At 43.3% G+C, this 26814-nt stretch overlaps 3 protein-coding genes across 4 annotated transcripts; 2 read left to right on the forward strand and 1 right to left on the reverse strand.

The window, feature by feature from the left end:
* Positions 1–361: 361 nt before the first annotated feature.
* On the forward strand, positions 362–5971 carry CCNG1 (cyclin G1). Its single transcript, XM_074552417.1, has 7 exons — positions 362–605; positions 1004–1267; positions 2269–2522; positions 3111–3189; positions 3272–3370; positions 3618–3812; positions 4429–5971. The coding sequence occupies exons 2-6, from the start codon at positions 1004–1006 to the stop codon at positions 3807–3809; spliced, it is 888 nt and encodes a 295-aa protein (XP_074408518.1). The 5' UTR covers positions 362–605; the 3' UTR covers positions 3810–3812; positions 4429–5971.
* Positions 5972–8747: 2776 nt separating this feature from the next.
* Positions 8748–13077, reverse strand: NUDCD2 (NudC domain containing 2). Its single transcript, XM_005483554.3, has 4 exons — positions 12754–13077; positions 11379–11427; positions 10024–10175; positions 8748–9084 (listed from the first exon to the last, which is right to left on the reverse strand). Exons 1-4 carry the CDS (start codon positions 12940–12942, stop codon positions 9001–9003), a joined length of 474 nt encoding a protein of 157 aa, XP_005483611.1. The 5' UTR covers positions 12943–13077; the 3' UTR covers positions 8748–9000.
* A 59-nt stretch (positions 13078–13136) lies between these two features.
* HMMR (hyaluronan mediated motility receptor) lies at positions 13137–25549 on the forward strand. 2 transcript variants are annotated; one of them, XM_005483553.4, is made up of 18 exons: positions 13137–13290; positions 13740–13838; positions 14415–14491; positions 15054–15134; positions 15826–16014; positions 16267–16353; positions 16634–16734; positions 17793–17867; positions 18001–18179; positions 18939–19087; positions 19378–19592; positions 20197–20313; positions 21101–21259; positions 22391–22543; positions 22647–22746; positions 22986–23162; positions 23649–23811; positions 24430–25543. In XM_005483553.4, exons 1-18 carry the CDS (start codon positions 13236–13238, stop codon positions 24447–24449), a joined length of 2196 nt encoding a protein of 731 aa, XP_005483610.3. In that variant the 5' UTR covers positions 13137–13235; the 3' UTR covers positions 24450–25543. The 2 variants fall into 2 exon arrangements, with proteins under 2 accessions (XP_005483610.3, XP_074408516.1); XM_074552415.1 differs by lacking the exon at positions 13740–13838 and having other exon boundaries at positions 13151–13290; positions 24430–25549.
* Positions 25550–26814: the final 1265 nt, after the last annotated feature.

The following is a 26814-nucleotide window of genomic DNA, read 5'->3' on the forward strand; positions in this document are numbered from 1 at the left end:
GCAGCACAGAACCTGAAAAATACAAAAGTTAAAACCTAAGAGTTTTAACTCTAAGTTAATACCAGGCCTGGGTGCGCTCTCGGGGAGCTCCAAGCGCCCCAACGAGCAGGACTATCAGAGCAGTCGGGCCGGGCCGGGCTGGGCCGGGCCGGGTCGGTCCCTCAGTGGCCGGCCGGTCCCCCGATGGCCGAGCCACACCGGGCCGGTCCCTCAATGGCCAGGCCAGGCCGATCCCTCAATGGCCAGGACACACCGGGCCGGTCCCTCAATAGCCAGGCCAGGCCGGTCCCTCAGCGGCCGGGACACACCGGGCCGGTCCCTCAATGGCCAAGGGCCGATGGAAAGCGCGGGTACACACCCCGCTCAGGCGCGGAGGGGGCGGGGCCGGCTGGCGGGGGCGGGGCCTGGCGCGGCGGGGCCGCCAGAGGGCGCCACTGCGCGGGCGGGGCGCGGCTCGCGGGCTGGGGGTGCGCGCCGGTGCCGCGGGGCCGGACAGAGCCCGGCCCGACCGCCGGCCCCAACCGCCCGGCCCCGCTCCCCCTCCGGACACTCCAGCCCGTCCGTCCCTTCCCCTCCCGGGCAGGGAGCGGGGCCGCACAGACAAGGTAAGGGCGCGCGGCCGGCTCCCGTCCCGCCGGCTGCGCGTTTGGCGTCTCCTTTCCGTGTCTGTCCCGTCCCTTCCGTGGGGTGGGCGTTGTCCCTCCGTCCCTCTGTCCCTCTGTATTTCTGTCCCTCTGCCCCTGCATGCCCCGGCGGAGCGCGCAGGTCTCCCGTCCGCCGGCAGAGCCCCGCGGCGGTGAGGGCAGGCCCGGGCATGTCCCGGGAGGCGCGGCCGGCGCGGCCCCGCCGTGCCCCTCACACCCCTGGGCTGCGGGGCCGCGGGTGCCCCGGGGCGCTCCGAGCGTGTGCCCGGGCTGCCGCACCTCGGCCGCAGAGTTTGTGAGGGGTTGGTGAGTTTGCCGCGTTTCAGCTGTTTGACCGGCCGGGCTGTTTCTCGCCGCAGATGATCGATACCTTGGCGAGCGGCGGCGCTCGGGACCCGGCGCTGGAGCTGCCCGCGATGCTGGAGCAGGAGCTGCGGGCCCAGCCCCGCGCCGCCGGGCTCCGGCTGCTCGAGGCTGCCCACGACAATGGGCTGCGAATGACAGCACGGCTGCGAGACTTCGAGGTGAAGGATCTCCTCAGCTTGACTCAGTTCTTTGGCTTCCACACCGAGACGTTCTCTCTAGCCGTGAATTTCTTGGATAGATTCCTGTCAAAAATGAAGGTAAGGCTTTTTAAAGGATAAGCTCTCAGCCTAGTTCCTATTCGAAACTGGAATGTCTTGGGTTTAGATAAAGGTTAAGCTCCTTCCAGAGGTTTATGATTGTGCAGAGCTAAAAAATTGTGTTCTCCGTTCAGATTTTGGTATTGTTAAGAAAGGTTTCCTCTGGAAAGGGAAAAACTAAAGAATGTCCATGGGCTGGGAAACAGGACATGTTAATGGCTTAGACCAACACAGACTGCCTGTGCTGCTGCATAGATACAAAAAAAGTTAAATTACTTCTTTCAGCCTATCAATTTACCCTGTGTATATGAAGATGCTGTTTAACACTTAAAATCTCGTCAGACATCAGTTAGCACTGCACTCTCCCATGCAGATGTGACATGCTGACCTGAGTTGTTTTAAATTGTCTAACAAGACAGGATTACCATTGTACAATTTGGACAAGAACAAAAGCTTGTTTTGCTTGTGTGTTCAAACAAAAATGAGAAAGCTAGATGGAATGGATGGGAAAATTATGATTTCAAAGACTTGTGAATCCAGATGAGGCAGTAAAAATCAGGGAATAAAATAAGGGAATAAAATAAGGCCATTTATATATACATGTACATATATATGTTTGTATACATAGTTAAAATAAAGTTGTAATCGCCCAATATTTTACTATCACCCACCATGTAGAATACTTTGTCCTAAAACCTTCCTATTAGGCTATTTTAGAACTTTATTAGCAAGTCAGTTCTACCTCAATCAAAATTGCTCTGCAGTCTTTGCTTTTTAGAAGAATGAGATGCAATTTACAGTGCATAACTGTTTATTTGTTCAGTTAAATAAAGATAGTAACGTACAGTAAAAGACTTAGTTTTCAGTCTCCAAAAAACAAAACAACTCCTCATCCCCCATAATTATTTGATGAAATAGATTGATGTCTACAGTTTGATACTTGCATGTTGTAATAGCTGATCAGAGGCTTTCTTCTTTAAAAATAATTTACTTTTCTTTAGGTACAGCCTAAACACTTGGGCTGTGTTGGACTCAGCTGCTTCTACTTGGCTGTGAAGGCATCAGAAGAAGAAAGGAATGTGCCCTTGGCCACTGATTTAATCCGAATCAGCCAGTATAGATTCACTGTTTCTGATATGATGAGGATGGAGAAAATCATACTGGAGAAATTGGGTTGGAAAGTCAAAGCTATAACTGCCTTCCAATTTCTACAGCTCTATCATTCATTCATTCATGAGAATTTAAGCTGTGAAAGGTACAATAACTAATCCTGATTTTGCTATAACTGCCTAAGACCAGAAAATGTATGATGTAGAACAATAAGCAGGGAAATTGCTTGAGTAATTGGCTTTTCTATACTTTAAAAATTCCACAAACTTATCCCCCTACTTGTAATTGTCATAAATGTGAGCATCTGTGGTTTAATACTATTGTAATTTTAAATATTGTTTGCCTGAATGGAGTATTGCTCTCTGAGCTGAAAACCAAACTTGCTCAATAATGATGGTATAATAAATCTCTGCTTATGCTGCAGTGAAGTATTGCCTCATTGTAAAGATTGCAAAATCTGGTTTAAAAAGATTCCTTTTGCTAGTAAGCACTGAAATTCTTTGTTAAGCCTGCTTTGGTAATGCAACTCTTCCCCAGTGTAACACAAGATTTATTTTTGGCATTGAGGCTGCCAAAACTGAACACCTGTTTGAATGTAACCCCAGAAGTTCTGGGACAAATGAGGCCTTTGTTTAGATAATGAACATTCTTGCTGCTTCTCTGAGTTCCCAGAGTGATGTTGCCTTGATCAGTCTTGCATTCCTCTAGATTCACTCATCTGTTCTTATTACAGGAGAAAATACCTTAATTTTGAGAGACTTGAGACCCAGCTTAAGGCCTGTCACTGCAGAATCATGTTTTCTAAAGCCAAGGTAAAGACCTTCAAAGTTCAGAGAAAATTAAACTGCTGAAACTTAGCAAAGCAGTGTCTAAAAACATCTTCTCTCTCTCCAGCCTTCTGTCTTGGCACTGTCTATTTTGGCACTAGAGATAGAAGAACAAAAACTGCTGGAGTTGACAGAGCCATTGGAATTTCTACAGTTACATTCCAAGGTATGTGCAGATAAAATTTCAGGGGAGGGTGGAAGCAAAGTGCATGGAAGGGTCTACACAGTGGGGAAGGAACAGGTGCATTGGCATATTGGTTTCTTTTGTGGCTTTCTCGTGATGTTTTGTTGGGTTTTTTTTTCATTTGGCCTGGGATATTTGGCTGCCTATTTTGTTGAAGAAGCTGAAAGTACATGTACAAAGTAAAGATTTAGCTAGTTGTTAACATAGGACATGCTGTGTTGTTATGTAGATAAGCAACAGAGAGTTGACCTTCTGGAAGGAGCTGGTGTTGAAGTGCCTTAGAGAATATTCCTCAAGCAAGTGTTCCAAACCAAATGTGCAGAAATTAAAATGGATTGTGTCTGGACGTACAGCTCGGCAGCTTAAACACAGCTACTACAGAATAGCACACCTTCCTACCATTCCAGAGACCACCTCATAGTAGGTAAGGCTTTGTAAAATCTGTAAAATCAACTTCTGATAATGTAGAAGTAAAATTAGCTGTTAACTATCTCCAGGGTCTTACAGGTTACATCCTGGAATCATGGAAGTGTAGTTGCCTGTTCTCATGTTCATGCTTAGACCAGTGCTGTACCTAAAGAAGGGACAACCCAATTAATGTATGAACACTGGAGAAAGAAATTATATGTGTTGTGGTAACAGAAATGTTCTACAGACATTGGGACCACATTCACGCTAAAATGTGAAGTAAAGTTTGGAAAAGGGGAAAAAAACCTTTGCCTTGCTCTTAGCCAAAAAGAAAACCAGCCTGTTAGAAGGAGTTTCTTGTAATTGTTCACTTAAGCCACTTATAACAGACAGTTTTATACAGTTTTACTTGTAGAACTGCTTAGTGAAGGCTAAAATCTGTAATTCAGTTATTCCTGTTACTGTTGTTTTACTCTGTAAAATGGTAAACTTCTTACCTAGACTTTACTTCCAGAGGCTACACGTTTTTCTCTAACAGCCATCTTGCTGTTTTGCTATATTAAGATCTCATGCTTTGTTTGGCTCTTGTAGAAAGCATTTCTGTTGACTGGTTTGTTTGGGTTTTTTTACAGGAGTACAATAAAATGGGAAGACCATCCTGTGACCTTGTCAACAGGCACACAGATATCTGAGAAACAGTCTGAACCGTGATCTTAATAATGAAGAGCTCAACTCATGGAAAGAACATGTAACATTTCAGACTAAAGATCCTTCCAGCAAATACCAGTTCTTTTCATGATGAATTCAGTATGTGGTGTCAGTTTTCATTCTTACTTGGTAGACTGTTCACTAGTCAGTGGAATAACACAATCCCAATACAAGGGATTTTAATACCTTAGAGTTTGTAGAGCAGTTTGTGTAATCTAACCTCAGTTTACAGTAACTGCAGGTGCTGAATTAGGTATTAATTTTTAAAACCTGGTTCACTTTCTGAGGATTATGCAATACTAGGAAAATCTGATGTGCAGTAGTGGAGTGCTGCAGTGTGTTAAGAAAAGAAAGACTAATCCAACTCAATCTTGACGACAACAGCAAATGCCTGCCAGCTCACCTGGTGTGCTGTTTGGGCAGTACTTTGTGTCCACGTGTTCCTGCCAGGATGGGCACTGGCCTCCTTCCACAGACACATTAAACAGCAGCCTGTGATACCCACTGAATGTGTCAGGTAGGTAGAGCAGGAGAACAGAGGAACTTTACTGTGTTCCTTTAGCAAAGACAGTCACTAGCACAGCATCAGTAATTGCAGTATTTTGTAAGAGCTGTAGTTTGCTGATGCCACTCTCATTGAGTGTAAAACTTGGTGATACCTAATGAAGGACTAAGGCAAAGAACGGGGTCACATGTAACCCTGTCATGCCCTAAATCTGACATTAGTTTTCCAGAGTTTTGCTGTACTAGAGGTAAATGCTGATACTGAACAGGCACATTGTTACAGGTACAGTAGGAGCAGGGCTAGTTCCCCCCATGGCCTCTGTGTAGGAGTAATCCAGATGAGAAACACTGAAGATGGCTTCAACTCTGATCTCTTACATGGTAAGCTTTGTAAAACACAACTGTTCTGAAGACCAGGTCAATATTTGAGACATTCATGCTTCTAGTGCTACCAAGGAAGTGAATAATAAGAGTGTATTATTGTATGTTAGATGAAAAGAGATTCTGGGAGAGTTGCTAATGTCCTCTTGAATTCTGCGTCACTGTGGGACAGAGGCTGTTGGCAACAGGCTGTTAAAGCTGATTGTGATATGGACTGATGGAGTGGAGAAGGAGAGGTCAGTGTGGGATGAGGTGTTGGCCAGCCAACCCTTCCCTGTGATGGTACCAGCTGAGGTGGAAACCATTCTTTGCATATCTCAAAGTAGTTAAAGCTTTCACAGAAGACTCCATACCAAAGCTCTCTACTGGACAAATCAAATCCTCTCATGAGCTCATGGGAGTGATTGCACTGCAAAACATGTAAGTGGCTGTCACACCTGTCAGTGCTGCCTGGGCATTGTGCTGACCTGTGCAAAGTGGTTCAAAGGTGTGGTCAGCCTGCTGGGAGAGGATGCAGTGTGCAATTCTAATTGTCCTGTCTCAAGATATGTACCTTTAAATTAAACATTGAAATGTGCTTAACTAAGTAGCTTTTTTCCTGTAGTGTATGTTATGAAACATATTAGTAGGAAGCCTATAAATGTGACTTACACCTGAACAGTACCTGGAGAAAAATTTTCAGGCAGGAGGTAAGACATAATGCAGATTTTTTTTTTTCCCAGTTTATTTTTATAAGAGGTTGAGGCTGTGTAGGAGGAACCACATGAGAAAATGCTGAATATCTTAAAATATCTGTTCTTCAGCAGTGAATCACAGAATGGGTCAGGTTGGAAGGGACCATGGGTGGGATCAGCTGGTCCCACCTCCTTGCTCAAGCAGGGTCATCCCAGAGCACATGACACCAGATATCATCCAGACATTTCTTGATTAACTCCAGTAAGTCAGACTCCATACCATCCTAGGGAAACCTGTTCCTGTGCACAGTGGCTGCACAGGAAAGAACTTGTTCCTCATGTCCAGGTGGAACACAGGCATCACAGAATCACTAGGTTGGAAGAGACCTCCAAGATAACGTTGAGTCCAGCCCATTCCCTGACACCTCAATTAAGCCATGGCACTGAGTGCCACATCCAGTCTTTTTAAACACATTTGGGGATGGTGACTCCACCACCTCCCCAGGCAGACCTTTGTAATTCATCATCACTCTTTCCATAAATAAGTTTTTCCTAATATCCAACCTGTATTTCCTTTGGTACAGCTTAAGGCTGTGTCCTGTCATTCTGTCAGTTGCTGCCTGGAGAAAGAGACCACCTCCCACCTGAATACAGGCACCTTTCAGGGAGGTGTAGGGTGTATTGAGGTCACCCCTGAGTCTCCTTTTCTCCAGGCTGAACACCCCCAGCTCCCTCTGGTTCCTCACAGGATTTGTGTTCCCAGTCCCTCTCCAGCCTCGTTGCCTCCTCTGGATGCGCTCAAGCATCGCAACGTCCTTCCCAAGCTGAGGGGCCAGAGCTGGACACAGCACTCAGGGTGTGCCCTCAGCAGTGCCAAGTACAGGGGCAGAATGACCTTCCTGCTGGCCACACCATTCCTGATCCAGGCCAGGAGCCGTGGGCCTTCCTGGCCACCAGGGCACTCTGCTGGCTCCTGTTCAGTGGGCTGTCAGCCAATACCCCCAGGGCCCTTTGTGCCTGGGCACTGTCCAGCCACACCATCCCCAACCTGTAACACTGCAGGGGGTTACTGTGGCCAAAATGCAGGACTTGGCACTCAGGTTTATTAAACTTCATCCCACTGGACTCTGCCCATCCATCCAACCATTGCAGGTCACCCTGCAGAGCCCTCCTACCTTCCAGCAGATCAACACATTTTCCCAGCTTCGTGTCATCTGCAAATTTACTAATGAAAGACTCAATCCCCTCATCCATGCCATCAGTAAAAATATGGAACAGAGCTGGCCCCAGCACAGAGCCCTGAGAACACCACTGCTGCCTGGCTGCCAGCTGGATGCAGCACTTGTCTCCACCACTCTGGGCTGGCCATGCAGCCAGTTCTGAGCCCAGCACAGAGTGCTCCTGTCCCTGCCCGGGGCTGCAGCTTCTCCAGGAGTGTGCTGTGGGAGACAGTGCCCAAGGCCTTGCTGGAGTCCAGATACACAACAGCCACAGCCTTTCCTGCACCCACCAGGCAGGTCACCTGGTCATGAAAAGAGACCAGGCTGGTCAAACATGACCTACCCCTCCTAAACCCCTGCTGGCTGGGTCTGATGCCCTGGCCATCCTGTAAGTGCTGTGTGATGGCACTCAATATAAAGTGTTCCATTTCCTTACTGGGTACTGAGGGCAGGCTAACTGGCCTACAATTACCGGATTCTCCTTCCCCCTTGTGAATGAGTGTCACATTGGCCAGCTTCCAGTCATCTGGAACATCACCAGTGAGCCAGGACTGTTGGCAAATGATGGAGAGCAGCATTGCAAGCTCATCTGCCAACTCCCTCATCATCGTGGGGTGGATCCCATCTGGCCCCACAGATTTATGGACATCCAAGAGGCTCAGCAGTTCTGACTGCCTCCTCCTAGATAACGGGGACCATTGTGCATTGCTCCCTCACACCATCTTATCAACCAAAGAAGACAGTTGTCCTGAGGATAAAGGCATCTTCTCACTAAAGACTGAGGCAAAGAGGGTGTTAATCACTTGCTCCTTCTCCTCATCTGCGGGTACTGAGTTCTCTCCCACATCCAATAGGTTGGTCCTAACAAAGGTTGGTTTGTGCCCATTGCCTCTTGTCCTGTTGCTGGGCACCATGGAGCAGAGTCTGGTCCCTGCTCTGAGCCCTCCCTGCAGACAGGGACAGACAGGGATGAGGTCCCCTCTCAGCTCTATCTCGTCTAGAGGCTGAACAGCCCCAGCTCCCAAAGCCTTTCCTTGTAGGGACATCCTTCAATCCCTTCCACAGCCTCTGCTGGACTCGCTCCAGGAGCTCCATGTCCCTCTCACCCTGAGCAGCCCAGCTGCACACAGCACTCCAGATCTGGCCTCACCATGGCAGAGCAGAGAGGCAGGATCACCACCCTGACGTTCTGGCAATGCAGTTCCTGATTCACCCCAGGATATAATTGGCCTTCTTGTCTCCCAGGGCACTGCTGGCTCAGGGACAGCTCATTGTCCACCAGGACCCCAAGGTCCTTCTGCACAGAGCTGCTCTCCAGCACATCAGCCCCAGCCTGGTGCGTGGGGAGATTCCTTCCCAAGTGCACATAAGCAAGAATAAGAAGATATCCTTGCATTAAGACAAGTTGTAGATTTAGAACTGATTTGTTTACTATAGTGTTTCTAAAAAGAAAAAAACCAAACATTCTGCTTAAAGACATTACTTTTTTATGTACACCTTTCTCTATAGGTTGTGCCTTAGTATCATAAAGTTATCACAGCTTATAAATCAGCTGGTAACATTTTGTCTTCAGTCTGCTGGAAAAGATCTTCTTTCTTTTCACTGAAGTAATTTTGACAACAATCCATTGAAGAGATCACTGAAGTCTTCAACAGTTACATGATTCCAGTCCTTAACTGTAACATGTAATTTGTCTAAAGGGTCACATATAAAAAGTTCACTTTTCAAGACTAGAAAAGTCTGGTCCTCCTTTGCTGTAGTTTCCAGAAATTTCTGCCCCACTGAAGTCAAACCCAGGGTTCTGATGGAAGTAAAATTAAAAATTGTTTAGTAAGTAAATTATGTAGAATAAAAATGCTTTAGAAAATCCCAGACAACCCACAAAGGAAAAAAAAAACTAAATTGCTTTTTGTTAATATTCTGCCATTGAAACAAAAACATATAACAATCAACTTGTCATACATTTAACACAGCACTGAAATTCTTGGAACATGCATCAACAAACTCTGAATTGTCATAGTTTGGTTGCCTGCTGCTTAAGTGACTTTGTAATGCTGTTCCTGCTTAGCAAGTAGTCAGATCTGCCAGAAAAGAAATTTTAAGGAAAGTTTAAGAACAAGATCTTAAGAACAAGATCTCTTTGGTGTCCTTTGAAACTGCTTTTTGAAAATCTAAGTATGTGCACTGATGGATAGCAAGGTTCATAAAACTGCTGTTCTCTGCTGCAGTACATAGCCTGCTGATTCAGCTGGTATGTAAAATGTAATTGTACACCTCTGCAGACATGTACAGGAATAGTTGTGCGCCAAAGGTAGAGCAAAAGAATTTAGGCAATTTTAGTAAAAGTGCAAGGAACATTTTTCAGTGAACTATTGTACTCCATCTTACATTATAAACAAGCATATCCAGCAGAGTTGATGTTCATATTTTATGCTAAGTATGGCTTTGTCATAATTCTAGATAATAGAAGCTGTGTGTAGCCTAACAAGTGAAAAGTTGTAAGGAAGATGCAATTACTAAAACAGCAACAGCACCTCCAAACTCACCTGAACTTATCACAAACCCTGCAGACAAAGTGCAGACAGAATAATCTCCTCAAAGCACAATGATAAAACCTTATAAGCATTTTATAGATATTGAACTAAAGCATATATTTCCATGGCATTTGCTCAGCTTTCCTGGCCATAACCTCTGTGTGCTAACAGAACATCTAAGGAGTAACTATGGTGCTTTAACTTACTTCTCTTTGGAATCTCTCCAGTGTAAGTTTCCTTTGCATCTGGTCCTGTACCCAAGGGTCAGCAGCATATTCATTTTCTAACAGAGAGGTCCAACAATTTCCAGCATCTCTATTTGTCTTCATTAGAACAATTCGTATCAGCTGCCTGTCTTCTGTTGAATGAAAACACAAAGAGCAACGTTAAACTCAGTCCTATGTGCTGGTTCTTTTCTTGGTTTGGTGAATTCAACATTAACAAGCATAAGATATGAAGTAATTTAAATTCTTAATGCCAATGCCAACCTAGTTCTTGATAAATAAATAAACATTAACAAGAAAAAAGGCTGAGGCAAAGACAGCCTGTACTGTCATCTCTCCCCTTCTGGCCTGTAAAATGCTGAAGCTGTTTTAAGGGATTAAACACAGTTCAGAAGTGCTTCTATTGAAAACATAAAGTAACCTCCTGGAGATGTTCACAACAGAGATTTAATCTACTAATATAGACACCTCTGCTAAGGCAATAATGAGAAATTTAAGGTCAGGCTGTACAGAGAGTTATTACCAACAAAAAGCCAGAACTAAGTTTTAGCAACATATGAACAGATGGTGTGTATGGCCACAGAGAATATATTGAAAGTATGTTTCAAAATAAATGTGAAGTGCAGGGTGTTCAGTTCTACTGAAGTGAATAAATACAGCATTAGAAATGTATTTTGAAGATTATTTGTGTACTGATAAACACTGGGTTTCACTTCACAATGTGTATTAACACTGTAAATTTTAATGGCTGAAATTAATAAATTATCAATAAATATTTAATATTAATATTAAATGGAAAAGAAAACCCTTCACATTAAATCACTGAGAGGCACAGTCCACAAATATGACTGTCAAACCCCAAAATATTCAGAATACTTTACAGTACTTATGATACAATGGCCCAACATCCTTTTTTTCCTCATTATATGTAGGAACCTTAGTGTGATTTTAAAATTTCTTTCTGATTCTCTTGGACTGTAGATTTTGTCCTTCATTCAAAAAATGTAATGCATAAAAAGTAGTAATTATGGAGAGTCATAGACCACATGGATCTACCATAACTGTTTACCTTCAAATAAAGGTTTGCAAAAAACTTCTCACTACCTGGAAATGTTTGCAATTGATTAGGACCTTCCAGGATGTGGCATTTTCTCATTAACCTTAGATTAAACCTTTTGTAAAACCTCAGGTCCTTAATCCAGCAATAATGTCTTTGCCTTTTTACAAAGCTAAGGGAAGAAAGTAATCTTTCCCATTAATAAAGAGAGGGTAAATTATTCTGCAGTGTCTACTGGAAAGTTTTACTGTCTTTATAATCTTCAGATGCAGATTGTTACCTAAGGTCCACGTTCCTTCATCAGTTACTGTAGAGTCAAAAAGTTTACCCTGCAAAAGACAGGTACAATATTACAAATCAGTGAAACCTTTTCAGCATCCAGTTCACATTGATTTATGAAGTTTTACTCACAACTTAACCACCTTGTATTCTGCTGAAAATAAATAGGGTGATCTGGCCCTACAAGTATACACTTGCATGTAGCCTGTCAAAGAAGTATCGTTTATTACACAATTATTTTTTAATTGAAGCATTAAATACCTTGTTTTAGTTTCTGGAGTCATTGAAAAGGCTTGTGTTTCTCAGCTGGAAATGCCATTTCTAATAATCTTATCATGAAAATGCAAGAGTTTTTGTCAGGAGTAACATTTAGCTCTGGTGCAGGATACAGGTAGCATAAGCAGTTCATTATAAATGTGAAAGTAAATCTGTCTTTAGGCTGGTTTTTTGTTGTTGGGTTTTTTTCTTTTTTTTTGTTTGTTTTTGCTGTTGTTTGGTTGGTTTTGGGGTTTTTTTTGCCTTCTGGAGCAATTGAAGCTGTGCACTGAAATGCTGTCAACATTCACATTAAAATCCATGTGAATTTGTATTGTTATTTTTCATAGAATCACAGAATGGATTGGATTGAAAGGGACCTTAAAGTTTATCTAATTCCAGCTCCCTGCCATGGGCAGGGACATCTTCCACTACCTCACGTTGCTCCAAGCCCCATCCAGCCTGGCCTTGAACACTTCCAGGGATGGCACATCCACAGCTCCTCTGGGCACTCTGTGCCAGGGCCCCCCACCCGCACAGTGAAGAATTTCTTCTTAATAGCCAATATAACACTGTATTCTGACAGCTTAAAGCTTTTCCTCCTTGTCCCATCACTACATGGCCTTGTAAGAAACCCCTCTCCAGCTCTCTTTCCATGCACTGGAGGGCAGACACCATCTGTAAAACCTCGTGCAGTGAACACAACTGTTTCCAGTGAATGCCATTTTTCATGTATCAAACCTGGCATAAAGAACAGAGAGGCGGCACAGGTGTGCCAACCTTCTCCCAGGCGACTAATGACAGCACATGGGCACACAGTCTGGGCTGTGCCAGGGCAGGTCTGGGTTGGACATCAGGAAGAAATTTCACAGAGAGTATGCCTAGACCTCGGATATCAGGAAGAAATTTCACAGAGAGTGTGACCAGACCTCGGATCGGGCTCCCGGGGAGGTGGCGCGGCCACAGTCCCGGGAGGTGTTTAAGGAAAGCGCAGTGCTGGGTCTCAGGCTGTACTCAGTGATCTCAGGTATTTTATAACCCAGCTGAGCCCGTGCCCCCCGGTGCCCCGCGGCCTACGCGTCGGACGGGCCGGCGCCCGCTGCCCGGGCTGCCCGCGGTACCTGCAGCAGCTCCTGCCCGCCCACGGCCAGGGCGATGTGCCGGCTCCGCAGGCTGCAGCGCACGTCCTTGGCGCGGGTGCCCGGCGGGACGCGCACCTCGATGAACACCTCCTCCAGCGTCTGGTACCAGCGGCCCCAGGGCGTCGCGCAGGGCACCACCCCGCTGCGCTCCTCGAACGGAGCCGACATGGGACACGGCGGCAGCGCTCGGCTCCGCGATCCGCACCGAGCCCCGCACACACGGAGTGAGTGAGTCCCACACAGTGAGGGAGCCCCGCACCGCTCCCGGCCCCGCTCCCCGCGCCCGCCCCACGCACGCGCACCACCGGCCACGCCCCCCGGCAAGCCCGCAGCGCGCGTGCCCCGCGCCGGGCGCTCCGATTGGCCGAGGTGGGCGGGGCGGCGGCAGCTGATTGGCTGGTCGGCGCACGCCGCGGCCGTTGGCCCCTTTGAACGCCGGTCCGCGGGGTCCCAGTGCCGTCATGGCCTCCGCGCGCGCGCCGCTCCGCCGCCCCCTGCACCGCGATGGCAGCGCCGGTACGTGAGGGGAGGGAGCGGGGAGACCTTCGGCGGGACAGAGAGCCGGGACTGGCCTCAGGGTGTCCTTTCCTGTGAGCAGCCGCCCGTAGCGCGGTGCCCTCAGGGCTCTGAGTTCTTACGGGGGCCCCCTTCTAAGGCAGTAGGTGCCGACTTCGTGCCTAGCCCTGGCTGCCGAATACAGCCGTGAACGTGTATCATGTCCATAGTAACTAAAGCGGTGCTAAGCCTTACTGGCCTTTGGCTCTGTAGTACAGCGCTGTAAGAGGAGCATGCAGAGCTTGTTGCGGCTGAGGCACTGCTAGCGAGAGCTTTTGCTGATGTACGCGTCTCTCATAGTGAGATTTTGGCTGTAGATTTACCCCAGATGTGTGATCAGTCTCATCGAAGCTGAAAACCATGTCGTTTGCCTTCGTTGTTCTCTGTTGTTCTGAAAATCTCATTTTTAGCACGTACTCCCTTGCAAGAATCCAGTAACGTTAAGCCATCAGGTGGAGCGGGAGGTTTGCTGTCCGCTGAAGCATGCCAAGGGGTTAGGAAGCAGAAGAGTAAGTACAAACTGCATAGAACACACAATGGTAAGATATCTTTAGATGTTGTAGTTGTTAGCGCTGTTACTGTTCTGCTGCTCAGAAATTGGTTTCTGTTGCAGAGACTCACTGCCCGCCTTCCAGCTCAAAGGAACAGCTGTAAAAACATCTATTGGAATCTAGCAAAAAGAGCTTTATATGGGGCTTCTGCTAATTAGGGGAGCCTCTGGAGGTCTAATAAACTACTTATTAACCTAGGGTTTAGAGATATGCCTATTTAATATCTAAAGCATCCCTCAGTTCAAAACTGACATTATGGATCTGTATCATGGCAGGGAATCTTGGCAGAAGTGGAAATATCGAAGCTATCACCTGGTAGTCTCTTAACTTGGCCAAGTGCCCAGATGAGCAATACTGAACTGGCTGATTGCAATAAAAAAGTAGCTGGTATTGAGTTGTGAAGTTAATAGTCTAACAAACAGGTGGAATGTTGTCTTTTGTACACGATTAACCTCATATAGCGTTGTTGCATTTGCCTCACTGTGTGTGTGCACTCCCTCTTCCTTCACTGTTCCTTTGTACTTCCTTCTGCAGGTGAGACCAATCTGAGCAGTGAGAAGAGTGCGCCCACCCCAGTGGCTGCAAGGAGACTCACATCTCTTGGATCAACAGTAAGACTCGGCTGTGGTGTCTGTAGCTCTGTTAAATCCCAGCTAAACCTCAGACTGCTTAAGCAATGCAGCCTCTTCATGCAACTGTCATTAATCTACCCAAGTGGAATATGGAAGATATTGTTTTATCTGTGTTCCTTAAGACCTAAGCAGGAAAAATGAAGTTGCTGCATCCTTGGGAATCATGTGATAATTAACTTGGGACTAGAAAGCAGCTTGTTATTTTTGATGCTACACTCTTGTTCTTTTTCAGTTGTTCACCATGTAAGTATGGTGCGACTCCTTTTTAAGGAGATGGTGTTCCTGCTCTCAGGGGATGGGCAAGGCAGAGTGGAAACCTGGTGGTGAAAGGAACAGGGTACTGCATGTACAGGTTCGAAATGTCCTATGCTGGCATATGGATTTCAAGATTAATAGCTTAACAGGTTGAAAAATTATATCCCTGACATGCTAATTAGATTCGTGAGGCTTGATGATGTAGGATGAAATTCTGCAAATTCTTGTATTTAACTGTGTTCAGCTACTTGAAGCCACAGATTTCTAACACATCTCTTTTCCAAAGCCTGCTAATGGGATTGTGAAGACAAAAAAAGATGTTCTCCTTATGAAAGAGAAAAAGAAGCAGAAGGCACTGGAGAAGGAGGTATGAATCAATTATGTGAGTCAAATTCTGTCATGTCTCCTCCCCCTTACAATAATAAAAAATACCAGCTGATAGAATTGGCCTCTTTTGCATCAGACAATGCACAAGTAGTTTACAAACAGCTCTGTGCAAAAGAAAGATTATCAGATATTATGGGTGTACAAAGCTCATGGAATTGCATTATTTCCTGCTGATTGTAATCAACTGTTCTGTCAGTCTTTTCAAAAACAGAACTAAGTCCTCTGTTTGGCTACCCCAAAAAATTCTGTTTTATTGAACATTCTCTAGCTGAAATGTTTTGCTCACTAATTGTCATACTTTTAATGCTTAAGAGGCACCCTGAACTGCATCAATACCCTTTGGTGTGCTAATTGGTGCCTTATGTCTCAAATGTCACATTCTGCCTTTTTGTCTGTCACAGCCAAAAAGGAGAGTTGGCTTCTATTGCCCATTAAACCTAAGACTATTCTAATTTTTACATTGTGTATTGGCTTGGAAGCAGAAAATAAGTCAGATGAAATGTTGCTGTTGTATGGTGTGTGATAATGGGAAACTGTGGTGATTATTTCCTTCCTGTGAATGAGTTGCTGATCCATGTTCTGAATTAAAATAAAGTTTGGATACCTATGCCTGTGATTTACTTGGCTAAACTAATGATAGTAGGAAATAAAGAAAATACCTCATATTTTAGATTCGTGCATTAGTGAGAGAACGTGGAGAGCAGGACAAAAAACTTCATGCTCTGGATGAAGATCTTGTAAAGATGGAAGCAAAGCTGAGTGCTGCAGTTCAGGAGAAAACCTCTCTTTCAGCAAACGTTGCATGCCTGAAGAAGCAGCTGCTGGAGTTAACAAGAAGCAATGAGCTATTAAAGTCAAAGGTATTCAGACAAATAAATGCAACTTTGCTTTGCCTTTGCTGTTACTGAGCTTCCTGTGCAAGAGGAAGCTTTACTTGCTGATCAGCAGGTGTTTTGATGTAAAGCATGTCTGCTTTGGGATCTTGTGCCCCCCCTGTCCAAACACAGAGTGGGAGGGGAACACTTGAAAAGAGTTGTGTGAACAGCAATTCATAGGAAGGAATTACACTTTTTTTCTTCTTTTATTACACTTTTATCTTCTTTTCTAACAAGCTGTCTGAAGATGGTGTGCAGAAGAAAATGAGCAGCCTGTGCATGGAGTTGATGAAGCTCAGAAACATGAGGGATGCTAAGGAAAAGGTATGACCATTTGTACAGGACAGTAATTCTGGGCTGCTCAGGAATAAAATTAGTGATCCTCAGTATAGCTTGAAGCTCTTGGTGGTTGTTGTTGTTTAACAAGTGGCTGATATATTTACAGAGGGGTACCTGCAATCGCATTTAGCATAGTAGCTGGTGCTATCATTAAGCAGGAGTGATGATTAAATTTTATTTCACTACTGTCTCCCTCAATGCCTTTTTATTCACTAACTCTCATTTTAATGTTAATATGCTGTATTTTGTTTGGGTTTTATTTCAGAGTGCACTGGCAAAGCAGGAAAACATGGAAATGAAGCTGCAGGAAGTGCAGAGGAATCTAGAGCATTCAAAAGGAAAAGTAGCACAGTTACAAGAAAAATTGTAAGTACTACGAAGGGAATTAGGTGACCTGGCTGCATTTCCATGCGTATCCTTTGTAGTAACCAAAATCAAGGCTGTCTCTCTGCTGAGAAGGAACAGACATTATCAGTGTTTGGAAATAAATATAGTGAAATGAAGTTCAACAACTGCTGTGGTGTGATAAAGCTACCATTAGAAACATTGTTTCTCTAGTGTATGTAGCCAGTTTTCAAAATACAAACTGTATGTGTAAAGCCTTTGTCTTCCAGTGTGGTGTGGGTGGGTTTTTCTTGGGTATGGGGTGAGGAGCAAAGACAAGTCTTTAGGAAAGAATTCTTGTTCAGGTTGGAGGAAGATGTTTGTATGGATGGGGTATTTCTGGCCCTTTAGACTACTAAGTCAGGAATAAGCAAGAATAGAAATGCATTAGAGCAGGAGCTGAAATCCTAATTCAGCAGGCATTTGGCTTGAATTTGATGAACACATTGATGTCTTCCAGAGAAGTGCACTGAAGAGCCATTGTGGTGCCTTCAGAGCTGCTTTGGTGCAGACGTGCTCTGAAGACATCTGCAGGGTCTCTTGGTTTCAGCAGTTCTAGGTAGATAGAGAGTGGCTTCTAACTCAGCACTTGCTATTCTGCCCAAAGCTTGTCTTGTGCTGCCCAGGAACAGTGCACTAATGTGCAGCCTGTTGCTCAGGACAGTGACCTGGGATGAACTTCCAGCCATGTTCAATGTCAGATTGTGCTGCAGTGCCAATTGTGCCAAACTTGACTGTGAAAATACACAAAGGTAATAATGCAGGTAGTGCAGGTCACAAAGGGAGGAGGTGCTGATTTGCTAAAAAACTGCATTATGTTAATGCATTATTGTGTTTGTGGCATATTGCTTGTGGCAAAATGTGGCACAGCATCATTACTACAATAACACAACAATCTGGAACAAGGATGAAAAAAGGGTAGAATCACCTCTTAGAGCCAATATCAATTTTTCAGCTAAACTAGGAGATGAAAAGTATGTGTTACTGCTTAACTCTGGATTTGTTTAAATGTATCTGTCGTAAAATCTGTCTGGTTTTAGGTCTGCTACTGAGAGAGAGAAAGTTGAAGAAAAGTCTGACGCTGAGAAACTCTTGGAGTATGTTACAGAGCTCAGGTAAAAACAAATTGTTTTCAAGAAGGCAGTTTTCCTCTTGAAAACCAACAGTCCTAAGCATTTACCTTTGTGTTGATGTATAAGCTTACAAACAAAATTGAGTGGTAACAAGTGCCTGAATTTTCTTCTACAGTAGTGTTGCAGAAACAGCAGAAAAATACAAACTAGAAGTTGCCCAGATGGAGGAGACACTGAGTAAGAAAGACCAAGATATTGAGATCCTGAGGAATACTCTCAAAACAAAAGAGGAAGAGTCATGTAAACTGATGAAAGAACTTAATGAGAGGTGTCAACTGCTTCAACAAGAGAAAGGTAATTGTTCTTGTACACTGTTCCATATGTGGGATCACTCACATGTCTTAAAGCACCTCAAACAGGTGTTTTCTAAAATGTCAGTTTAGACTGGTTTGTTCTAAATGAGAAGTCAAGTCTCTGAGCTCCAGCTAGAAACACCAAGGCATTTTAACAACAGGAAAATCACATCTGACATCTTTTTAGTCTGAATTGGTGTTTCCATGAAGGATGACTTGGGTAGTATACAATGAAAATTGTAGGAGTGGCTTTAATCTGAGAGGTGAACACTAAGATGATCTTGTTCCTTACTCTTCACTGAGAAGCAGTGTAATATTGTGTGAATTCACTGCTGGCAGCTTGTTCACAGATTCACAGAGGTGTTGGGAATGTGGCAAGGATCCTTCTTCACCTCCTTACTCCTCCTCTCCCAACTCTAGCAGCTCTGCAATCTGAGACATGTACTCACTTTTCTGTACCAGCTGCCTTCTGTGTGCTGGCTTGTGGAAGAATCTTTGGGGAACTCATGTAGTTGCTTTTCCCTGCTCTTCTGGTGTAGGCCAGTTGCTTGGTCCAAACACTCCTGCTGTTAAAATGATTTTGAAGTGGTTACCCTAAGCCAATTTTGAGTAGTTTCCAGATGGGTTGTAGGTATGGATTTGTTTCCCTAGATAGGCAAGGGTAAAACAAAGATAGAATAGAAGTATTATGATTAATGTACATTGTGTCTATTTGAAGATAGAAAAGGGATTTTGTTTTATTGACAATTTTTCTATGCAGAGAAGGAATCATCTGAGGCCAAAGGACAGTTCCTGAGTATGAATGCTGAAATAGAAGACCTGAAAAAGAAAATTGGTTTGGTGGAACAAGAACACCATAAACTCCTTCAGAAACATGAGGAGGCAATCTCTCAGCTGCAGCAAGAGAAGGTAAATACAGGCAATGAATTAGTCTAAAAATAGATGGTAATCCCAAGGACTGGCTCTAAAAATTGTTGTTTGCATATGGGATGTGCATTCCACAGATTAGGTTATCATTAATATGGCAAAGTGTGTCCTGGCCTGCAGAACTTGTGTGATCTAATAGGTCTAAGAACCATTCCTGGTGGGATGGGGGTTTTGGTTCTTCCCATAGATTTGAAACTTAAATTCTGCACATTAACCCTTAACTACCCAGACACTACTGGTAGTTTTAAAATCTGTGGTATTCTGGCATGCAGGAGTCATCTGCATCAATGCAGCAGAAGTTACTGGAGTTTGAAAATGAAGTAACAAGTGAGAGACATCTTCTGGAAGAAGAGCTGAATGGTACCATGAAGGAGCTGAATAAATTGCATGCAAAGGAAAGGAAAGCTGAAAAGCTGGTGAAGCGACTGGAACAAGAAATCAAATCTCAAGGCCTTGAACTCACACAGATGGAAGAAGAATTGAAAGGGTTTGTGGAAGAAACTTTATAATTCAAGCTTTGAAAGGAAAAATGTTAGTAGTGTAAGCAGAACTTCTGAGCCCAATTCAGGTTTTAGAGACTTGAGCAAATCTGAAGTTATTTCTTGCTGATTGTTAATTACTGATGGTGATGAGATCTAATCACTAGCACTAGTAACTTGAGTCAGTATCAATAATAATTTGAGTCAGTTTTACATTGTTGTAATGTAAAATAAAAAAGCCAGTTAGGATTTGCTTGAAAGGCTGGTATTGTAGTGCTCTGACTTTGCTGTGCTGAATAAGATCTGTGCATGTTGTACTGGCTATTTCTGTCCTGGAGAAGGCATGACAAAAATGTTTTCAAGCCAATTGTTTCTTGTTTATGCTTACTATTAGATCTTCAGTCTATTCTATAGATTCCCTGGAAAATAAGAGGAGGGGGTAATCCTTAGAAATACCTGTTGTGAAGATTGTGCTTTAGTATGTGAGAAGTTACTGGTTTGTCACAATTAATTCATTGCTGCTGCTTCAAGCTTTCTGTTACTGATGGCAGCATTTGGTGATGTGTTCACAAATGCTTCTCTGCAGAGTGCAATGCTGAGTTTTTATTTCAGGAAGAACACGGAGTTGGAGCAAATCAAGGCAATGCATAGCAGTGATGTATTGAAAATCCAAGAAGAGCACAGCAATACACTGCAAGAACTTGGAAAGGTTACTGCTGACTTTGAAAGGTATTTAGGTTTTATTAATGTATAGGACAGGCATTATCTCTAATATGACAATAAAATGTACTATTCATTTGTGTGCCACATGTGAGTGTTGGCATGGCATTTGAGCAGAGGATTTTATGATGGTGTTTGGTGGCATTAAGAATTTATTTCCTGAGTACTAGGCTAGTATAGTGACACAGTATCATGATCTAGTTCAAGAAGTTGACTATTTCTTCCAAAATGTAACCAGTTGGAGGAGTTCAGTGGTCTTGAATCACAAACATTTGGAACTAGTGATGGTGTTCTTGACAATGAAATATCCTGCAAAAAGACTTATATAGACTCAAAATTTGCACTGAATTGGAAGTAGTTCCCTACAGCTACTGCAATTATTGTACTTAAAATACTCAGGTATAGAAAGCATATAAAAAGAGATACTGTTATTACTGGGTATGTGTGTCACCCATGAAGGGAGTGGGATATTTCCAAATGCCAGCTACAGACAGTAGGTGCTTTGCTGTTTAAAATAAGAGAGTAGATCCTATATGTTTTAAAATACCTACAAAATTTAGTAATATCTGTACCACAGAATTTGTCATAGTGTTTTTGCTTATGGCTTTATGGAGCCATGTTGTGGTTTCTTTCTTACCTTTGGATTTATCAGTGCCTGTACACTGCCACATCTTCAGGTTATACCATCTTTGATACTTGCTAGCACAAGTTTGTATTGCTCTTGTAAGGTGTGAACATTTCCATCTGTATTGTGCCTGAAGTAACAAGGTTTTTCTCATTTGTACTGTAATACCAGCTACAAGAAAGCATCAGCTGAAGAAATTTGCTGTTTGAAACTGGAGAATTCCTCTCTGCGAGAAGAAGTTGCCAGCCTGAAAAAAGCAGGCCAAGAGAATCTGCAGTTGCTTCAAGAAGCAGAATACACTAAAAACAAAGCAAATGAAGAATATGCAAGGTACTACACAGATAGACTTTTTCTTAAACTAAAGAATACAAACTGAGGCTTGCCTTTCTAACTAGAACCTCATGTGATGCTCTCAAAGGTCAGATCAGTATTTTGTGTAAACTGAAGTTTCTTGCTTTTCCCAGTGCAGAAGGTTGAAAATACTGATAGACAAAATTCATTAAGTGTATATGCATTAGAAAACTGGTCTGTCCAATCAGGTATTTTGACTCTTATTTATACGTGGAACATGGAGGAAAAGGACAATACTTGAATGAAATATGTAGGAATATTGTCTGTTCCAGAAATATCAGTTAGAGTGGCTGCTCTGCAAATGAGATCCCCAGGGATGACAAGCAGATGGTTAATGCACAACTCACTCTCTGCCACTCCAGTCTGAATGATGTCAGCTCAAATTCTGCTCACTAGCAGATGCCAATTAATCATCCATGAGATGCTGCACTGTGATGATATAACTGAGGTCCTCTCTCTGCCTAATATGAAGCATCACAGTGCAGCTGATGAGAAACAACACCCAGGAAGTGGTGTTAGGCCAGTAGCTGAGAACGTGCTTCTGACTGTCTAGCAGTTTAGTGATCCATGTTCTCTATGCTTCTGTGCTGTTAAGATGCTGCCCTTGCTTTCCTCCCACCTGCTTAATGTCTCCGGTTCTCATTAGAGCTGGTAAAAGAAAAACTGAAGGGCTGTTTGCTGGCTGAGGTGGCAGGGAAGGGATGGAGCAAAGCTGTTCAGCTGGGGCTGAAGAGAGGGTCAATGCTTTTTTGATATATCCACACTGAACAGTCTTGATTAGTTCCTGCTTGAGCAAACCTCTCCATGAAAAGCCTAACTACTAAACCATCCCTGCTAAAAGCTGTTTGGCTTGAACAACCTTAAATGAGCAATGTGATCTGTCTTTGCTTCAAAAGGACTGCTTGCATCCTTATAGAAAAAGGTTAAAATGTTGTTCATCTTAACCCAAGTACAGAAGGCAATCAAGTTTTTCTTTGTGGCACTTTTTGTGCAAACCTTTATTTCAGTTCTGCTAACAGCTTTTCAACCATGGTTACTTGTGGGTTTTAGGTTTAGCGTAGTAGAAAAAAAGTAAAAATGGAAGGCTCATTAAGAAATTATCTTCTTCAGGATGCTTTCAGAAGTCCAGACCAAGCTTGCACTAAAAGAAGCAGAAATGGAGAGAACAAAAGAGTCTTGCTTTGCACAGATGACTGAACTTCAGGAAAAGCTTGAGGAGCGAACTGAAGACCTGAAAAGAGAACTTGAAGCAGAAAGATCAAGGTGACTTTCTCAAACTGCATATGATGGCACAGCCAAGTTTTATTGGGAAGAAGTGCTGAGAGCTAACAAAGAATATAACCAAACTCTGCTTCTTGCATTTTAGGAAAACCATAAGTGAAGATGTGACCTCTACCTTAAACAAAGAGATCCAGACCTGGCGTAAACTGTATGAAGATTTACATAACAAAGTGAAGCCTTTTCAGGTGTGTTGTGAAGTAGGTGTTTGTTAGTATCTCTTGACATAAGACTTCTGCACTTGGCTCAAATTCTACTCTTGAGAGGTGAATATGCTTCTGAGGCATTTATTCTGCAGTGGTTTCCTGAGTTACTATCCAATGAGCCAGCTATTCCCTTTCCCAAACTAATCTTCCTTGGTAGATTTCAGTTCAATAAAAAGTTATGCTTAGTTGCAAGATTTCTAAAACATTCAAATGTATTTCAGCAACAACTAGATGCTTTTGAAGCAGAGAAGAATGCTCTCCTAGAGGAGCAGGGGGCAGCCCAAGAACAACTGAATAAACTGAGTGATGCATATGCTAAACTACTTGGCCACCAGAACATGAAGCAAAAAATCAAGCATGTTATGAAGCTGAAGGAAGACAATGTCCACCTAAAACAGGTTTGTGAAATGAAAAATTAGAAATCTGCATGTTACTAATGTGCTTGTGCCTTTGTTAATTACTCTAAATATTTATAGACTAGTCCTGCAAGCTACTTAATTCTTAGTTTTTAAATTCTCTGCACGAAACGGATTACAATAAACCACCAGACTCCAGAAATGCCAAGAGTTTTATTTTGACTGGATTTACAACATACAGAGGGATCAGCAGTACAAATAAATACTTTTACTCTTAGCTTGGCTTTCCTTACCATTTTGGGGGGTCCTAGACTTAATAAATCATCTGCCGAATTTCAGGCTGCCATACTGCTTGTTGGTGTTACACAGTACCTGTACGTGCTGTTGGTTTCTCTACACCTGCATGTTTGGGTTTTAATGCCACCAGTCATTGTCTCTATGTTTAGCATTAGGCAAAATGGCTCCCTCAGTAAATGATGAAGCAGAATCTTGTCACATTCTTTAACTTGCAAGTCTGGTTTTGCCTAGGATGTGTCCAAGCTGCGTGCACTGCTGGCCAAGGAGAAGCAAACCAACCGGCAGCTTCAGGAGCAGCTGGGTGCAGTACAGGGCATCAAGCGCTTCGATCCTTCCAAAGCTTTCCAGCATGATAGCAAGGAAAATATTCCTCCAAAAACACCTCTAAAAGAAGGTAAGTGTGAGCTTGATGTAGCCTCTTAGGCTTAAACAAGGAAGGTATGAGAGCCTTGCATGGCCTGCTGCATCTGAGGGAGGTGAATGGCGTCTCTGGTTCCACAGCAGATGTTGGAGGCTGCCAGCAGTGGGGCACTCCCAGGGTACTTTCCAGCCCAGATCCCTACAGCCTGGCAGGAATAGGTGTTGTGCCAGGTCAGCCAGCAGAACCATTCTCCTTCTGTCACCAGCTCACATGTTCCTGCTGATGAGGTGACAGCAAGTGTCTCCTGCACAGGTGGTGGGGTACAAGTGGCTCAGCCAGACCCCTTTGCACCCTGGTTCTTTAGCTGCTACCTGGCAGGACCTTACACCACTGCAGGGGTCAAAGTAAGGTGCCAAAGGTCTGCAGGCAAATGTGGGGTGGAGGAACAGACAGAGAGAACATGGGGACACACCAAGAGAAGCAGGGTAGGGGATGGAGTTTCATTATAGGGTCTGTTTCAGGGTCTGAAATCCTGGCTTGCCTGCAAGGTTCAGAGTGGGGCCTTCTGCCCCCCAGGAGATAAGAAATTTACTTAATGTGGTGGGAGCAATAAGTGAAAAACTGAAACTTAGTAACGTTTTTCCATTGCAGGTAATAAAAACAAAATTTGAAGTTTTCTTGGTATCAAGAAAATAAATCACCCATAAATTTGTGTGCTACAGGAGACTTCAACAGACTGCTGCTTCAAAGTGAAATTGGATGCTCTGTATAATGCAAATAAATAGGAGCCCTAGAGAAATGATCTAAGATTATATATATTTCTAAAAACTGTTTTACTGAGAAGCAACAGGTGACAGCTCATTGCTGACTCCTGGTAACATCCTTACAGGTGTGAGCTCTGAAGTGTTAACTGTTGCACATTTTGGATATGCTGAGGCTGCTTAGTTAGGTTTTGAACAGAGTATTTTAAACACTGGAGATTAAGATTACAAATGAAATCAGATTTTATCTGAGTTTATTTTTTGTTTTTAATTTTTTTTGCATCTATCCAGTGTATGCAATTCTATGATAAATTAATTTTGCTGTTTAAAGCTGCTTTGGTACCAATGGCAGCAATACTGCCAAGAGACCTTTTTACTTCTGTGGCTACACACTATAGAACCTGAGTAGAAATGGGACTGTACCCTTAATTTTGATATTTTACAGGATCTATATTCAGTATATGTGAACTTAAATCCTGGGGCTAGGTGTTGCAGCTGTTCATCTTCAGAAGAGCATTTTCAGGTCCAAGTTGAATTGACTGCATTTATCTGAATGTTTGTGCACTGTGACTAAGCTTAGTGTCTTAAGAGCAGTGCTGTGTCCTCTGGACTCTGGAACTGCCATAAAATCTCTGCAGCCAGCTGTTGTACGTGATCAGTGCCACAGTCAGGGAATAACAACCCAACTTCTTTCACTTGGGTGGGAGGGCATCACAGAGCTCACATTCATTGTACAGACTGGAACTTTGACAATGGGGAAAGAATCTGTTAAACTGCGTTCAAAATTAGGAAGGCTTTGGCACAATAAAAATTTTAACTTCAAGAATTTGTCCTTTTCCTTTGCAAACCGGTTATAAAACCCAAAATTACGTTACAGTGGGATTCATCTAATGTTCTTTTTTTCTAGTCTTGTCTTCAAAGCAAAGCTCAATTGTCAGTCTTGCCTCAAAAACTACATATTCTCTTGCCTTAAGGAAATTATTTAGCTGAATTGCACAAAATATGCAACCTGCAATTCTCTGATTTCTCTTAATACAAAAGCAAATAAGGAATTTAAGTCAAAGGTGGAACTGTGTTTTTGTTATTGTGTGTCTGTGCAGCTCCCTTAGAGAGGTGCTGCAGAGGCAGCACCCAAAGCTTAGCTGGTAGAATTTATTTGTGTTTATGCTGACATCTTGAGTTTACAGAGATGGCATAATTCCTAGGAAATTATATACAGAAAATGCACATTAAGTCCAAGGAAAGAAGTTGCTAGATGGTTTCTCTTAATGTCATGTTTGTGTATTTGCTGGCTTAGTTGATCCTTTGAAGATTGAGGATGAGGATTAGTTTCAGTGTTTTAATTAAGAGAGCACTTAGTATTTGGCCTGAAGTGCTGAGAGATTTTGATAAATTTGCTAGAAGTATTTTATACTGGAGTTCTCTTCTTGTGGAGAAAAAAATTAAGGTTTTCTTGTCTGAAGGGTGTAAATGGAGTAAAAACTGTAGAGGAAATAGGCATTTGTCTGAACATTAATGCAAGGTTCCACCAAACACAAAAACTCAAAACATAAAAATGGAGACACTGATTTAAGGTACCTTTTTTTTTTTGACTGAAGGTACCAATATGCCAAGGGAAGCTAAGAATGGCAGGTGTCACAGGACTGGGATTTTAGGGATCCTACACCCGTGTTTGATACAGGAGCAGGTTTATACTGACAGAGCAAGACAAACTCCAGCAAATAATTCTGCTAGCCTTGCAGCAAGGGTGATCCTGAGCTTTAAAACGTTGATAGGTCATAGAGGAGAGTGGGGACAGAAGCAAAGGATGGAAGTCAAGGGGAAGTTGAGGGCTTGTAAGTCAACTTCAGTCTAGGAGGCTTTTTTGCTTTCATGTACTATAAAATGAAATATTAAAAACTGAAACTTTGACATTGGTAGCTCGACTGACATTAGTATTCACTGCAGGAATCCATTATTTTCATGTTGTGGAAGACTTTTAATTGCAAAATCCATGATTTAACATAAATCTCTGATCATGTCTTGCTGTATTGTAGCAAGAGCTGGGCTGTGTTCAGTTGAAATGTAACATGAAGAGCTCCTGGAATTCTCAACCTGCCTGACCTAATTAGAGCCCTCCTCCTGTTTGCCATAAAAGACAAACTGTCCAACACTCAGTGCCAGTGCTTTGAACGGATCTCATGCACACAATGGCTGTGCCTGCTCATGCTGGCTGTTGTGAGGTAAAAATTTAAGCTCATACTGAGCTGCTTAAATGGTACCAGTGGGACCAGAC

The sequence above is a fragment of the Zonotrichia albicollis genome, chromosome 15 (assembly GCF_047830755.1).
Source record: "Zonotrichia albicollis isolate bZonAlb1 chromosome 15, bZonAlb1.hap1, whole genome shotgun sequence".
Lineage (NCBI taxonomy): Eukaryota > Metazoa > Chordata > Aves > Passeriformes > Passerellidae > Zonotrichia > Zonotrichia albicollis.

Bases quoted from the DNA above. Each gene is read 5' to 3' on its own strand.
- CCNG1 (XM_074552417.1), top strand. From the start codon at position 1,004: ATGATCGATACCTTGGCGAGCGGCGGCGCTCGGGACCCGGCGCTGGAG. The intron at 1,268-2,268 runs GTAAGGCTTTTT...ACTTTTCTTTAG, and splicing joins GATTCCTGTCAAAAATGAAG to GTACAGCCTAAACACTTGGG. The intron at 3,190-3,271 runs GTAAAGACCTTC...CTCTCTCTCCAG, and splicing joins TCATGTTTTCTAAAGCCAAG to CCTTCTGTCTTGGCACTGTC.
- NUDCD2 (XM_005483554.3), bottom strand. From the start codon at position 12,942: ATGTCGGCTCCGTTCGAGGAGCGCAGCGGGGTGGTGCCCTGCGCGACG. The intron at 10,176-11,378 runs GTAACAATCTGC...TTCATTCAACAG, and splicing joins TGAAGGAACGTGGACCTTAG to AAGACAGGCAGCTGATACGA. The intron at 9,085-10,023 runs GTAAGTTAAAGC...TACTTCCATCAG, and splicing joins TGGAGAGATTCCAAAGAGAA to AACCCTGGGTTTGACTTCAG.
- HMMR (XM_005483553.4), top strand. From the start codon at position 13,236: ATGGCCTCCGCGCGCGCGCCGCTCCGCCGCCCCCTGCACCGCGATGGC. The intron at 18,180-18,938 runs GTAATTGTTCTT...TTTTCTATGCAG, and splicing joins ACTGCTTCAACAAGAGAAAG to AGAAGGAATCATCTGAGGCC. The intron at 23,812-24,429 runs GTAAGTGTGAGC...TTTCCATTGCAG, and splicing joins AAAAACACCTCTAAAAGAAG to GTAATAAAAACAAAATTTGA.